Source organism: Stegostoma tigrinum, chromosome 42 (genome assembly GCF_030684315.1).
Source record: "Stegostoma tigrinum isolate sSteTig4 chromosome 42, sSteTig4.hap1, whole genome shotgun sequence".
NCBI classification, from domain to species: Eukaryota; Metazoa; Chordata; class Chondrichthyes; order Orectolobiformes; family Stegostomatidae; genus Stegostoma; species Stegostoma tigrinum.
The window spans coordinates 8246776-8260503 of record NC_081395.1 but is presented as its reverse complement, the minus strand read 5'-3'; the positions used below and the strand labels follow the sequence as shown (position 1 = coordinate 8260503).

Genomic DNA, 13728 nt, shown 5'->3' with positions numbered 1-13728 from the left:
GTGATGCCCTGAGTTGGGCACAATATTCAAGCTGAGGCCAAACTGGTGATTTACAAAGGTTCAGCGTAATTTCCTCACTTTCTGGAGACCCCGATCCATAAAGCATAAATCACATAAATTTTTTTGCATTCCTGCTGGGAACGGTCAGTAATTGTAGGCTGACATGGATAATTTCTTTTGTACCTTTTCATAGGAGTATCATTTGAGGTTTGTTCTACAGAACAAGTACCGATGCCGATGGTCATCCTTCCTTTCATGCCTCATGGAGACCTCCGCAACTTTCTCCTCAACTCAAGGCACAGAAAAAAACCCATGGTAACTGAATCTAATTCACATTAATTCACAGCAGCAGCCCACAGTGTCACTGGTAGTTAGCCCCCCACATTTCATTGCCTGTGGCTCATTGTTCCATTTCTTTCCAGGCCTTGTTCAGGCCTTGGACACTGTGGGATATGAATGAACCACAGCTCCCTCAGTTTTTCTTGATCACAAAGAAGACAAGGGGATATTGCTAGGTGAAAGCACAGTGTGGAGCTGGAGGAACACAGCAGGCCAGGCAGCATCAGAGGAGCAGGAAAGCTTCCTGACCCAAAATGTCAACTTTCCTGCTCCTCTGATGCTGCCTGGCCTGCTGTGTTCCTCCAGCATCGGCAGTTCTTACTGTCTCTGAATATTGCTAGGTGATCCTGCTACTGAATTTCTGTTGCAACAGAACTATCGCATCTATTCATTTTTCCTCTGGAAAGCTGCCCAGTCTCCAACGACAACAACTTGTGTTTGTATCACACTTCTAACCATGTAAAATATAGTATGGTGCCTCCTTAAGGAACTGTTATGAAACAAATTATCGAGCCACTTCCTGCAGAATTCCTGGCTTCTGAGCTGTCTTTGTAGCCTGGCACTTACGTGGTGCAAAGGTCACTCTACCTCTTGTCAGCCAAAATATGGGTATCAGCCAGGTCTTGCTGCATTTGGACATGGGCTGTTTCAGTATCTGAGGAGCTTTGAATGATGCTGAACACTATGCAGTCATCAGTGAACATCCCCACTAATGAACTTATGATGGAGGGAATGTCATTGATGGAGCAGTTGAAGATGGTTTTGCATTGTTTTTGCCTGAGGAACACCTGCAGAGATGACCTGGAACAGAGATGATTGACATGCAACAACCACAACCATCTTCTTTTGTGCTATTTATGATGCAAACCAACCCCCAACTCCCAATTCCTAATGACTTTAGTTTTGCTTGTGTTCCTTTAGGAAAAATAAGGCCTTGATGTCAAGTGCAGTCACTCTCAGCTCACCTCTGAAATTCAGCTTTTTTTTTTACCATGTTTGAACCAAGGCTGTAACAAGGTCAGAAGGTTAGTGATCACAGCAAACCTCAAACTGATCATCAGTGAGCAGTTTATTGCTAAGCAAATGTTGCTTGGCAGAACCGTCGATGACACTTTACTGATGATCAAGAATAGATTGATAGGATGGTAATTTTATTTTGGATTTGCCCTGCTTTTTATGTACAGGATATACCTGGGCAATTTCCCACATTGTCAGCTAGATAGGGGTGCAGCAAGTTCTGGAGCACAGTGCTATTGCCAGAATATAGTCAGGTTTGATAATCTTTCTGACAACCCATGCCGTCAGCCATTTCTTGATGTCACATGGAGTGAACCAAGTTGGCTGAAGACTTAGCAACTGTGATGCTGGGGACCTCTGAAGGAGGCTAAGATGGATCATCCTGTTGCAAATGTTTTAGGTGTATCTCTTACACGGATATGCTAGGGTCCCCCATGATAGAGGATAGGGATATGCAGAGATTGCATGTCTCCTTTAGAAAACTATATCAACACCACACACCAGTTGATGGGTAAAAATTTTGGATTAATGGTATTGTGAGTCTAGCTACTGCAAATGGACTGCAGTAGTTCAAGAAGGCAGCTCACTACTACCCTCTCATGGGCAACTAGGGATGGGCAATAAATGCTGGGCCCAGTCAGCGATGCTCACATCCGATGAATGAATTTTTAAACATGGGTTATTGGTTCATGTGTAGGGATGTGTGTATAGGCTGAATAGAACTAATGAATCTCTATACAGTCAAAGAGAAATTACTTTGTGATTTATATCGTGCCTTTCACTATCTCAGGCACTTCATAGAGCTTTGTAGCCATTTACTTTGAAGTTTAGGTACCATTTTGTTCTGTGGGAAACACAGTGGCTACTTTGCATGCAGCAAGGTCCCACAAATAACAGGCTGAAGGTTAAACATTGACTAGGATACCATTTAAAACTCCTTAGCAGTTCTTCAAATGCAATGTCACCTTTTTGGTTTACCTGAAGAGTCAGATGGGAGCTTGGCTTAAAATTTCAACTGAAAGACAGAACCTCAAACAGTGCAGCACTCCCTCAGCACTGCACTGGGAATGTTGGCCTAGATTCAATGCCCAGGTTTCCAGGTTGGCACCCGTATCACCAAGTGTTCTAATTCAAAGGCAAGATGGCGCAAGCACATTGCTGAAGTCATGACCAAGTATCGGAAATGGTTTGACGTGTTCGATATTAAGGTGATGTCTCTTTCTTTTCCTAGTACATACCTCTGCAGATCATCCTGAAATTCATGATTGACATTGCCTCAGGGATGGAGTATTTGAGTAACCGAGGTTTTCTACACAGAGACCTGGCAGCTCGGAATTGCATGTGAGTTGTGTTCGCTCCCTGCGTGACTTGGATTTATCATTCAGGATTTGTGATTAGCTTTTCCAGCGATCCATTTAGCTCCCTTTTTAATAACCCGCCACCATTTGGCTGTTTAATGTCCAGAGTGGAACCAAACCATACAAGACATTATGACCTTTTATTTGATTCCTGGACTCCGTGATGATTTAGCTGGTCACAATAAAAGCACTGACAGTAGCACTAAAATGGTCTTAGCACCTGAAATGGGTCAGGGATGGGACTAAATAAAAAACAAGGGATCGGCCAAAATCCTGGAATTCCCTCCCTAATAGCATTATGGGTCAACCTACAGCAGGTGAACTGCAGCGGTTCAAGAAGGCAGCTCACCACCACCTTCTCAAGGGTAACTAGGGATGGGCAAGAAATGCTGGTCAGCCAGTGACACCCACATCCCACAAATAGAATAAAAAAAATTCTTGTGCTGCAGCGGTAGTTCAAATCTCAACTATTCCAGAGGTCTGTCATAAATCTGAAAAGGTTGCTTAGAAAATACAAAAAAATTTCATGCTTCTGCTTGCTAACCAGTGAATCCCTTTGTAAAGCGACCATGTATAGATGTGAGGTGAGCACTGGACATGGTAAAGCAGGATACAGTATAAAGCTCCCTCTACACTATCCCCATCAAACACTCCCCAGGACAGAGACAGCTTGGGGTTAGATACAGGGTAAACATTCCTCTACGCTGTCCCCATCAAACACTCCCCAGGACAGAGACAGCTTGGGGTTAGATACAGGGTAAACATTCCTCTACGCTGTCCCCATCAAACACTCCAGGACAGTTACAGCACAGTGTTAGATACAGAGTTAAACTCCCTCTATACTGTTGCCATTGAACACTCTTAGGACAGTGACAGTACGGGGCTAGATACAGAGTAAAGCTGCCTCTGCACTGTCCACATCAAACGCTCCCTGAAGAGGTACATCACATGACTAAATACAGAGTAAAATTCCATTTACAGTCTCCCCATCAAACACTCCCAGGCCAGGATACAGCACAGAGTTATATATAGCATAATGTTCTTTCAAATCTGTCAAATAGCAGCCTTGGAGAACAGCTTCCTACACTGTCTCAGTCTAAGATGATTTCTATTCACTCATGCTAACTTTTCCATTTCCACCCCATGTGAGACTGTTCGTGCAGTGCTGAGTGAGGGTGGGTTGTCATTGCTGGGATTATGCTCAGGATTTTCAGGACTGAAACACTAGACAACTTCTGAAGGGCAGAAGGCTGGGATAGTATTGGAGGTGAGAGCTGGAAGCATTCTGACTATATTAATAGAATCCTTTCTCTAACGCTAATTCCTCCCACACAGGTTGTGTGACAGTATGCGGGTGTGTGTTGCTGATTTTGGGTTGGCTAAAAAGATCTACAGCAGTAATTACTATCGGCAGAAGGCAGTCTCAAAGATGCCTGTGAAATGGATGGCCATTGAGAGCATGGCAGAGTCGATCTACACAACAAAAAGTGATGTGGTATGCCCTGTTTTTGTACTTTGCAGCTGAAGGCATGAGAGATAAGAGACCAAGAGTCACTCCAGATGCTTTCAGGGTTGGAAGGGAAGTGAGCATTAGTTCTGGTCCTGTTCATGCCTTCTGGCACTGTGGAGCTGAATTCATTCTGCTAAACTGATGGGAGGATTGGTGTGGCCTCAATGGGCTAAATGGCCTGCTTCCACACTGTAGGGATTCCATGATTATATTAAATACCAGAGCCATCTTGAAGGGCTTAGTGACCTATTTTTGTTCCTTGTTCATATGTATGTTTGAGTGATGGGTGAGTGGGACTTATTGTGAGTTGGAATATGGGGTCAGCAGAGATTCAGATGAGTCAAAATTTACAGAGGGTGGTTTACAGATGGGAAGATGGCTAGAAGCATGTTAGAGTGGCTAAGCCTGGAGGTCATTGCAGTGACCAGCTGCAATGGCACTGAACCTACACCTCCTTCTTGTTCACAGTGGTCCTTTGGAGTGACAATGTGGGAGATTGTGACTCGAGGGAAGACACCTTATCCTGGCATACAAAACCATGAAATTTATGACTACCTACATCAAGGGAACCGACTGAAGCAACCGCCTGATTGTCTTGACAAACTGTGAGTGCCAGGATCTTCCCTTCCTCATTCTACTTCTGAATTGGAACAGTATTGAAGCATGATACTGGGGATGAGGGAGTTCAATTCCACCAAGAGACTGGGGAAAGTGAGTTTTCACCTTAGAGCAGTCATGATCAATGGGAGACCCTTCCATATTTGATACAGTAAATAAGTAGAATTGGGTTTCATGATTCTTCCAAAAGACAACATCTTCAAAATGATCTCAGTACTGCACTAGAGAAGAGGCCTTAAGTTATGTGCTGAGGTCCTGGAAGGAGGGTTAAAACTGCTAAACTTCATACATTCAGAGGCTAGAGGTACCAACTGATGAGAGAGAGGGATTCAAGTGCAACCAGTCTCAAAATGTATGCTAGCTTTCTCCCTGAGACCTCTCGAACCTCATTCTTAGCCTTGACAACATAATCTAGGCTGACATTTGAGTGGAATAGTGAGGATTTGTGAAGATAACTTTCTTCTGTTGAGACGTTGATCCTTTGTTACAAGTTTGTGGTTTTGTTTTATTCATTCGTGGGATGATGGCGTTGCTGGCTAGGCCAGCATTTATTGCCAATCCCTAATTGCTCAGAGGGCAGTTCAGGGTCAACCACATTACTATAGGCCAGGAGTCATACATAGGCCAGAGCAGGTAAGGACGGCAGATTTCCATATTAGTGAACTAGATGAGTTTTCCAACAATTGGCAGTGGTTTCATGGTCATCATTTGACTCAATCCCAGATTTTTAAATTAATTTGAATTCCACTGTCTGCCACAATGGAATCTGAACCTGGATCCTCAAAACATTATCAGGACCTCTGGATAAATAGTCTGGTGGTAATACCACTAGGCCATCGCCTCCTCCTATAAGATGCAATGGCCTATCAAAGTCATTTAACAGACTGCCCCAACGAACTTTCGAAAAAGCACCAAGATGTAGCTTGATTGAGAAGAACACCATCCATCAGATCTTTCATGTACACTCATATTCTCTCCGCCACCTCATGCTGCCCGTGAAGCATGGGGCAAAAGACAGTCACTTGTCTCCTCTTTGCAAAGATTTACAGTAATATTTGTTGGGCTGAGTCCTGAGCAGATCTGTAATGCAGGATGCTCGATTGTACTGGCTGTTCCCTGGGATGCACGCCAAGACAAGCATTAACTGCACCTGGAAGACCGTTAACTTGCTACATGATGCTGCTTAGTCTGACCGAAACTGGTTGGTCTTCCGGTGTAAACAGTCATTCTTGACTAAGTGTCGCAGATTGGCACATTCCAAGGTCCTGAAATACGTGCTTATGGACACACCGTCTAAGGTCATTCTGACAAAGTACGAGTGTCCGTTCAGTTGTCAAATCCCCTCATTGCCTCAAAAATGAATGCATGAGTAGGAAGTGCCTTTGTTTTGCAAATGCAGGGAAGCTCTGAGGAGTGTCAAATCCCAGTGTGTTTGTTTTTGTTTTTCTGCAAAGTCTGCACAGAACAGTTTTAGGAATCTTTGATAACTATTTTATGAATACATGTGTATTTTTGCAATAAAAATAGTGGATGGGTAACAATTGTCATTGATGGCTACATCCCATTAAAAGATAGAGGAAAAATATTTAAGTTTACATGCCCTTAAGAATGAAGAAGTGCTTCCTAACATCACCATGAACATAAAAAATTCACTAGCTGCCAATTTGATTTGATTTGATTTTTTATTGTGACATGTACTGAGGTACAGTGAAAAGTGTTGTCTTACATGCTTCACAGACATATAGTACTATACAAGTGCATCAGGGTAACAGAATGAAGTGCAAGATATAATGTTATAACTGTTGAAAAGGTGCAGAGAGAGATCAACATTAACATTAAAGAGGTCCACTCAAAAGTCTGATAACAGCAGGGAAGAAGCTGTTGTTGAATCTGTTTTTTTATTATTCATTCACAGGATGTGAGGGTATCAGTGGATAGGCCAGCATTTATTACCCATCCCTAATGCCCATCTTCTTCCCTTTGTACGTGTATCTAAACTTTTATATTTTTTGCCAGATAGAAGAGAGTATAAGTGGAGTGGGAGGGATGTTTGATTATGTTGGTTGCTTGCCTGAACCAGTGAGAAATCTAGATAAAGTCCATGGAGGGGAGGCTGGTTTGCATGATGGAAGTTTACAGGCACTACAGACATTAGGGTGTTGTTCACAATGATTTTTGCTGATTATGGTCTTTTCTTCTCAGGTACCATCTCATGTTCAGCTGCTGGTTCCTGAACCCAGAGCAACGACCAACATTTGCTGAGCTCAGATCACTTCTCCAGGAGCTTCTTTCCATCTTGCCCATCCTCAGGGACCAGAGTGAGGTTTATTACACAAACACCAGGGCGCAAAGAGCAACAGCCCAAACAATGAACAGGGCCAATGAAGGGGACAATAGCATGAGAAACTTCTACGTAGGGGTGCTGGATGATGACATGGACACCGGTTGCGACTGAGAAGACATTAGGGATTTACGGTGAAGGTTGGATTATCAGATGAGAACACAATATTGATTAGTTTGTGGAAGGAACAGGTCGGGCTGGCCTCATGAGTTGTTGAGCAAAACTAACAATACTTGATTTAATCACGCAAACCTTCAGTGCATCAATTAGACAAAATCCCTTCGCAGTTACTTCTGGTGAAATTCATTCTCTGCAGTATTTGTTGCTTTAACACTCAACATCAGGCGAATAGTTTTGTCAACAGTGAAGGCTTCTGGATAGACTGGGGTTGATTTCCTTGGAGCAGAGGGGATGATGAGGGTCATGATTGAGATGTGTAAAATAACGAAGGGCACTGATGGGATAAACAGGAAGAAACTTCTCCCCTTGGTGGAGGGATCAGTGACAGTGGGCATTGATTTAAGGGAAGGGCAAGTAGTTTAGAGGGAGGAAGTGAGGAAGACAATTTTCACCCAGAGGATGGTGGGAATCTGGAACTCACTGCCTGTAAGGGTAGTAGAGGCAAGAAACCCTCATAATGTTTAAGTATTTAGATGTGCACTTGGAACACCAAGGCATACAAGACTATGAGCCAAGTGCTAGAAAATTAGATTAAAATAGTTAAGTGTTTGTTCTTGACCAGCACAGACTCAGTGGGCCCAAAGGTCTTTTCTTGTGCTCCAGACCTCTGATTCTGTCAGTGCTATATCTGAATGCGCATGAGGTCTTCTGGTATGTTCAGTCTTGCATGACTGACCCATGCTATCTGAAAATAGGCGCTAGTATTCGATTCAGCAGGAAGTAGGGCCCAGTGAGCTTGCACCCATGGCTTACACATCTATAATAATGGCAGCTTATCTTCTCTCCTTCACAATCCATGCGTAAAAAGTACATAACTTAAAAGCACATTTTAAGATCTCTTACTTGAATGATACAGGGAGGTGTACGTGCTACTGTGGAAAGAGATTTAATGGATGGGCAAGGTCCATTATAGTGTCATGCAGGCAGATTGTGGGAAAAGTTAAGTGGATGTGTAGAATGCATGATAGAGTAAGGCTTCAGGAGGAGATTAAGTATGTGGACAGTGTCCATGATACAGTTTAAGTCTGACTTCCAGGCACAAGCACGTTACAACAGGACATGATCTGAAGCCAGAGTATTGGTTGAATTTACTCCTCTCCTGAGTCTGGGGAACCTGAGGCTAATCTAGGGTCCATTATTGCTGCTTGAGCCAGGATGGACTAATTGAGTAGAATCTGAGAGAGCCATACTTAGCTTCTATGATCTTTATTCCACTCTCACTCTCATACCATGCAGGTTCCCCCCTACCATTCCTGGCATAGAGAAGGTATAAACTGCTGCCTGGTTATAGTCATACAGCACGATAGCAGACCCTTCAGTCCAACTAGTCAATTTTGGTTGCATGTATTACATGGTTGAGGTGAGCTCTGGGTTAAAGAAACAGGAGAAATCAAAATGCTGGATGTGACAACAGAAAATGCAAGAAACACTCAGCAGACCAGGCAGCATTTGTAGAGAAAGGTAGAGTGATTGTTTCAGCGTAATTGTTCAATGATGGTGTGCCACTGTAATGCGTATTCATGTCACTAGGTGGTGGCAGTGTAGCAGGAATGCTCAGAGCCTGACAATCATGGAATTATACCACTCTGAACGGAGCTCCCTCAACTACCCTACTTCTGCTCTGCAACTCTCCTTTTTTATTACACATCCAACTCCCCACTTTCTTCTTCTGTCACTCTTTCAGCTAGTGCATTTGAGATCATGACATCACTATAGTTTGCTGCATTACGAACAAATTTTCTTAATTCCTCCAAATCCCCATTCTGGTCCTGCCAAAGACAGTGAAATTGTGATAAATTGCAGAGGTGGGGGCCCAACACAGATCCCTGTTAAGCAGGTCTTCAGGATACTTAAAGAGGCCCCCTACGCAATCTAGTTTGCTCTGTTTAAAACAAATGAAAACACAGTGACTGTATATATGTGAAAGAAATCTATTTTTCAAATTGTTCATACATTACAATGTCCTGACCTTGTACAGTAAAAGGCATTGAAAAATATTGAGAGTCTGTCCTGGAAAAAAAATCAGTTTTCTTTTTCTGCCTAGTATGCTATGTTCAGACAAAGTGCACTGCAGCCTGCTATGTCATCAACATGATTTTCATGTTTCTTAAATTTGTGTTCTCTGACTACTAACCGCTGCCTCCAACAACAGGAAACGTTGTCTCCTTATTTACTATATCAAAAGAAGCATAGCAGCTGGCGTTTTAAATTCACTAAATTTGGAATAAAAAACTATCACATGGAATTACCGGATTATAGTAAAAACCCATCTGGTCCATTGATGTTCTTTAAGTAACAAAATCTGTTGTCTTTACCTGCTGCGGTCTACGTGTGACTTCAGAACCTTGGAATAGAGTTGTCTGTCTTTACTTCCTTCTGAAGTGGCCAAACATCTCACTCACTTATATCAAACTTTTATTAGGATAGGTCTAATAAATATTAAAAACCGGGTGTGCTGCTCACTTTGGTGTGGGATTGTACAGTGAGTCCAACGGTATACTGGGTATACTTTAACCACATAGCCTGCAGTGGTTCAAAAAGGTGCCTCACCACCACCTTCACAAGGGGCAATAAGGGATGGACATTGAATGCTGGCTCTGCCAGAGATGCCAACATGTCACGAAAGCATTTTAAAAAATCATAATTTGGTTGTTTTGTTGATTTTGCCACAAAACTGGTGTTTGCTTTTGTGTTGTCCTTTCTTATGCAATGAACATACACAGTTGTGGCATTCCAGAAAACCAGGCTGCATTTTGGTAGCACTGGTAAATGAGCCTTGGTGCTCACCCTTTGCGCAGCTCGGTTAGCCACATACCCAGACATTGTTCAGGAATACTGTTGGTGTTAATAGTGATCAGGTAGGAATTTGAATATTAATTACATAATGATTTCAAATTAGAGAATGTTGACAATACTCAGCAGTAGAGCCCAGGACAGGTACTTTGTTCAGGTCAGAGATTGGGACGTCTGGGTCAAGAACAGCACCAGGGGCCTACAATTTCTGTCCCTGCTCCTGCTCAGCAGTTCCAGCAGCACCTGTGCTGAGAGCAACAAAGTTGTCATTTCAAATGAATGATTCTTCATCGGATTTTAGCAGCCAGTGGGCGTTTTAACAATTATCTGAGGGCAAGTCATTGACCTTCATTGCTTACTTTGTTTTTCTTAGTATCTCCCAAGGTGTCATCAACCAGCTGAGCATTTCCAAAGAATTTTCTGTTATCGTTCAGACTTCCCATGTCTACAGCGTTTTACATTTGTTTTCAATTATTGAATGCCTCTACTTCCCGAATATCACTCAATTTCATTATCTAGGCTGGCTCTCTGAGCACCATTGCTGTTGGAGATGGTGACTTTTGGATGAGACTGTACATCGAGGGCCCTGTCTGTCCTTTCTCATGGACATACAGGAAAAAAATTACATGGCACTATTTTGAAGGAAGAGATTAGGGTGTTCCCCCTCGTATTTGGAGCCAACATCACAAAAAATTAGGTTATTTGGTCATTAAATCATGGCTGTTTTGGGATCATGGTGTGCACCAACTGCAATTATACAGAAATTAAATTTTTAAAAGCACTTTGCTGGATGTAAAACACTTCAAAACACCATGAGTCCTTGAAAAGAGTTCTACAAATGCAATATTTTCATTCTTATGTTGCATTACCTCAGTAAAAACAGCTTCTAACTCATAATTTTACCACGCTTATTTCAGAAGAGTATTAGTAATTAATGTTGAAGTTGACCTGACTGGAATTTTATGCTTGTCTTGCTCTTGTCCACCTCTGGTGGCAAGCTCAGGGATGACCTCACAGTACAAGCTAACTAAGTGAAACTAAACATTTCAGCTCTCATCAGAACAATTTTCCTCTGCAATCCCATCCAAACATCCCCATCAAGAGCTTGTACAGCCAAAGATGGGATGTGGCAACCCATCCGACAACCATCCAAGAGACTGAAGTGAAATGGACAATGGCTTCATGTGGAGGAGAAAGACAGAGGGAAGTGTTGGTTTTCTGCTGTAGAGTCACACAAAGTTAGTCATTCATGCAGAATTTCTCACCTTACACAACACATTAAAATTATGACAAATACAATTCTGTAATAACGAGTTTTTAGGTTTACCAATTGGAAACATCAATTTATTCTGGTGTTAGTCTTTAATAGCATTTCCGCATATTTTCTGAAGAACAAGAAATGCTAAGTTAGTTGCACTGTTTGAAAGAAAGGCAATGGAGTCCACCTCTGTATCTTTATCCCATAACCAGCATCACTAAAAAAAACAAACAATTTGGCCACTATCACATTGCTGTTTGTGGGAACTTGCTGCATGCAAACTGACTACTACATTACCCACATGACAGCATTTTTAAACATGTTAAAGCAGTCTTGGAAATTCTGAGCAGCACTGGAAGTTTTCTGGTATCGGTTCAATTGTCAATTAGCAGTTATCGTGTATGGAATGTTCCTTGGTCTACTCTTTTTCATTCTTACATGGGAAGTGCATGTTGCTGGTACAATGAGTATTTGTTGCCCATCCCTAATTGCCCTTGAATTGCTTGACCTTCTAGACAGAGGACAGTTAAGTGTCAAGCACATTGGTGTACGTCATATGCCAGATATACATGGAAGAGTTCCTTTCCTGAGTGAATTATGACAAGACACATAGTTTCCATTAGGCTAACTTATATTTTTAATTTCAAATTTTATTCAACTCAGATTTCACCATATGCTTTGGTGGGATTTTGAACCCATGACCCCAGGGTATCAGCCTTGACTTCTGGATACCGGTCCAAAGTGACATTACCTGTACCTCACCACATTTTCACATGAAGAACTGTGCATTTTCCAAATTAGCTTCCACAGAGGTTTAAAGATATTTTTAAGCAACAGACGTGTTGTAATCTATAACCTTCCCCCAGTTAATACAATCCATTTATAAAAACAGTCAAATAGCAAGCACCATGATTTCCTCTTGACAGACAACCCCATTTACACTTACTGCAGTAACAGCTGTCAGAATTAATGTGACACCAAGAAGCATTGCCCAGTGATAAACATTCATTAGCTCTTGGTAGTTATTATTTGTTGGCTTCAATCCAAAATGTCTCAGCTGGGGTTGTCAGGAGCTAGGGCTGTAAGTTTTCAGTGCAGTTTCCCTCTATGTGGGTCACTGCATCAAGATGGTGTATGTCTGTACAAATGTCTATGCATGAGTGACTGTACATACAAGTCTGAACAAAGTTGAACTAAAACAAAAAAAAATAGACTGCTGAAGTTTTTCTTTCCTTTCTCTCCTCTCATTAGGCTACAAGCCATGCCCTGGTATCTTGTGCAGGCTTGTAGAATCTGGAGCACAGTAACAAGCCATTTAGCCCAACAGGCCAATGCTGGAGTTTAATTTTCCCTTTAGTTTACATACTAGATACCTGATACCAGATTTTCTGCTCAGAGCCATTCCTCATTCATGCTCATTGTTAGTATGCAGCAAAATCTCAGAGGGACTCACTGGCACAGTACTGACATCATGGCATTTTGTTCTGATCAAATTGTTAGCATCCTTCAACAATAGTCCATAATACACAGGTAGGTCATAAGAGAACAGGGATCACAGGGGAACCTGGTTCATAGCAGGTCCGGGCTCACAGGAGGACGAGGTTCATGGAAGGTCCAGGTAAACAGGAGGTTCAGGTTCCTAGGATGACCAGGCTCACAGGAGGTCAAAGTTCCCTCACCAACCCCACCCCTAGCAGAACCTGCCTGACTAGCTCCAGAGACCTGATTTTACTCATCTTGACCAAAGATGGCATCCATGTTGTTTCTCTCAGCTGGATGCAATTCTGACACCTCCGGTGGTATTGCTGGGACTGAAGAGATGTGAGCAACACTTGGCGGCAGGTTCTCATCCCTTAAAGGGACCGGAGCTCTGACAGCAATTCAGTTATAGCTGGATGAGAAAATCCAGTCAGGACTCTGGCATCAAACCCTGTGGTACACGGCTGGTTACAGGGTTCCAGTTACAAATAGGGCCAATGTCACTGTCTCATATTTGTAAACCAATTTTAGACTCAGTTTGCAAACGTACCTTGGGCTCATAGCTTTTGGACCAGCCTTCCATGTGGGATCTTGTCAAAGGCCCTACTGAAGTCCACGTAAACCACATCAACTACACTACTGTCATCAATATATTCTGTCACCTTTTCAAAAACTCAATTAAATTAGTCAGAAAGGATCTCTCTCAAACAAATCCATGCTGATTATCCCTGCCTTCCCAGGCATTGATTTATCATGTCCTTCAGAAATTTTTCCTATAATTTCCCTACCACTGACATCAAACTAATGAGCCTGTAATTACCTGGCCTACTTCTGC

General features: G+C 42.4%; 1 protein-coding gene across 1 annotated transcript in view; it reads left to right on the top strand.

The window, feature by feature from the left end:
* The window catches only part of LOC125449197 (tyrosine-protein kinase Mer-like), a 43112-nt gene extending 32729 nt beyond the window's left edge, over positions 1-10383 (top strand). Inside the window, exons 10-14 of the mRNA XM_048524874.2 lie at positions 194-315; positions 2588-2697; positions 4050-4209; positions 4693-4829; positions 7045-10383. Of these exons, the coding sequence (XP_048380831.1) occupies positions 194-315; positions 2588-2697; positions 4050-4209; positions 4693-4829; positions 7045-7297 (782 nt within the window). The 3' untranslated portion in view covers positions 7298-10383. The remainder of the gene's footprint in view (positions 1-193; positions 316-2587; positions 2698-4049; positions 4210-4692; positions 4830-7044) is intronic.
* The last annotated feature ends 3345 nt before the right edge of the window (positions 10384-13728 follow it).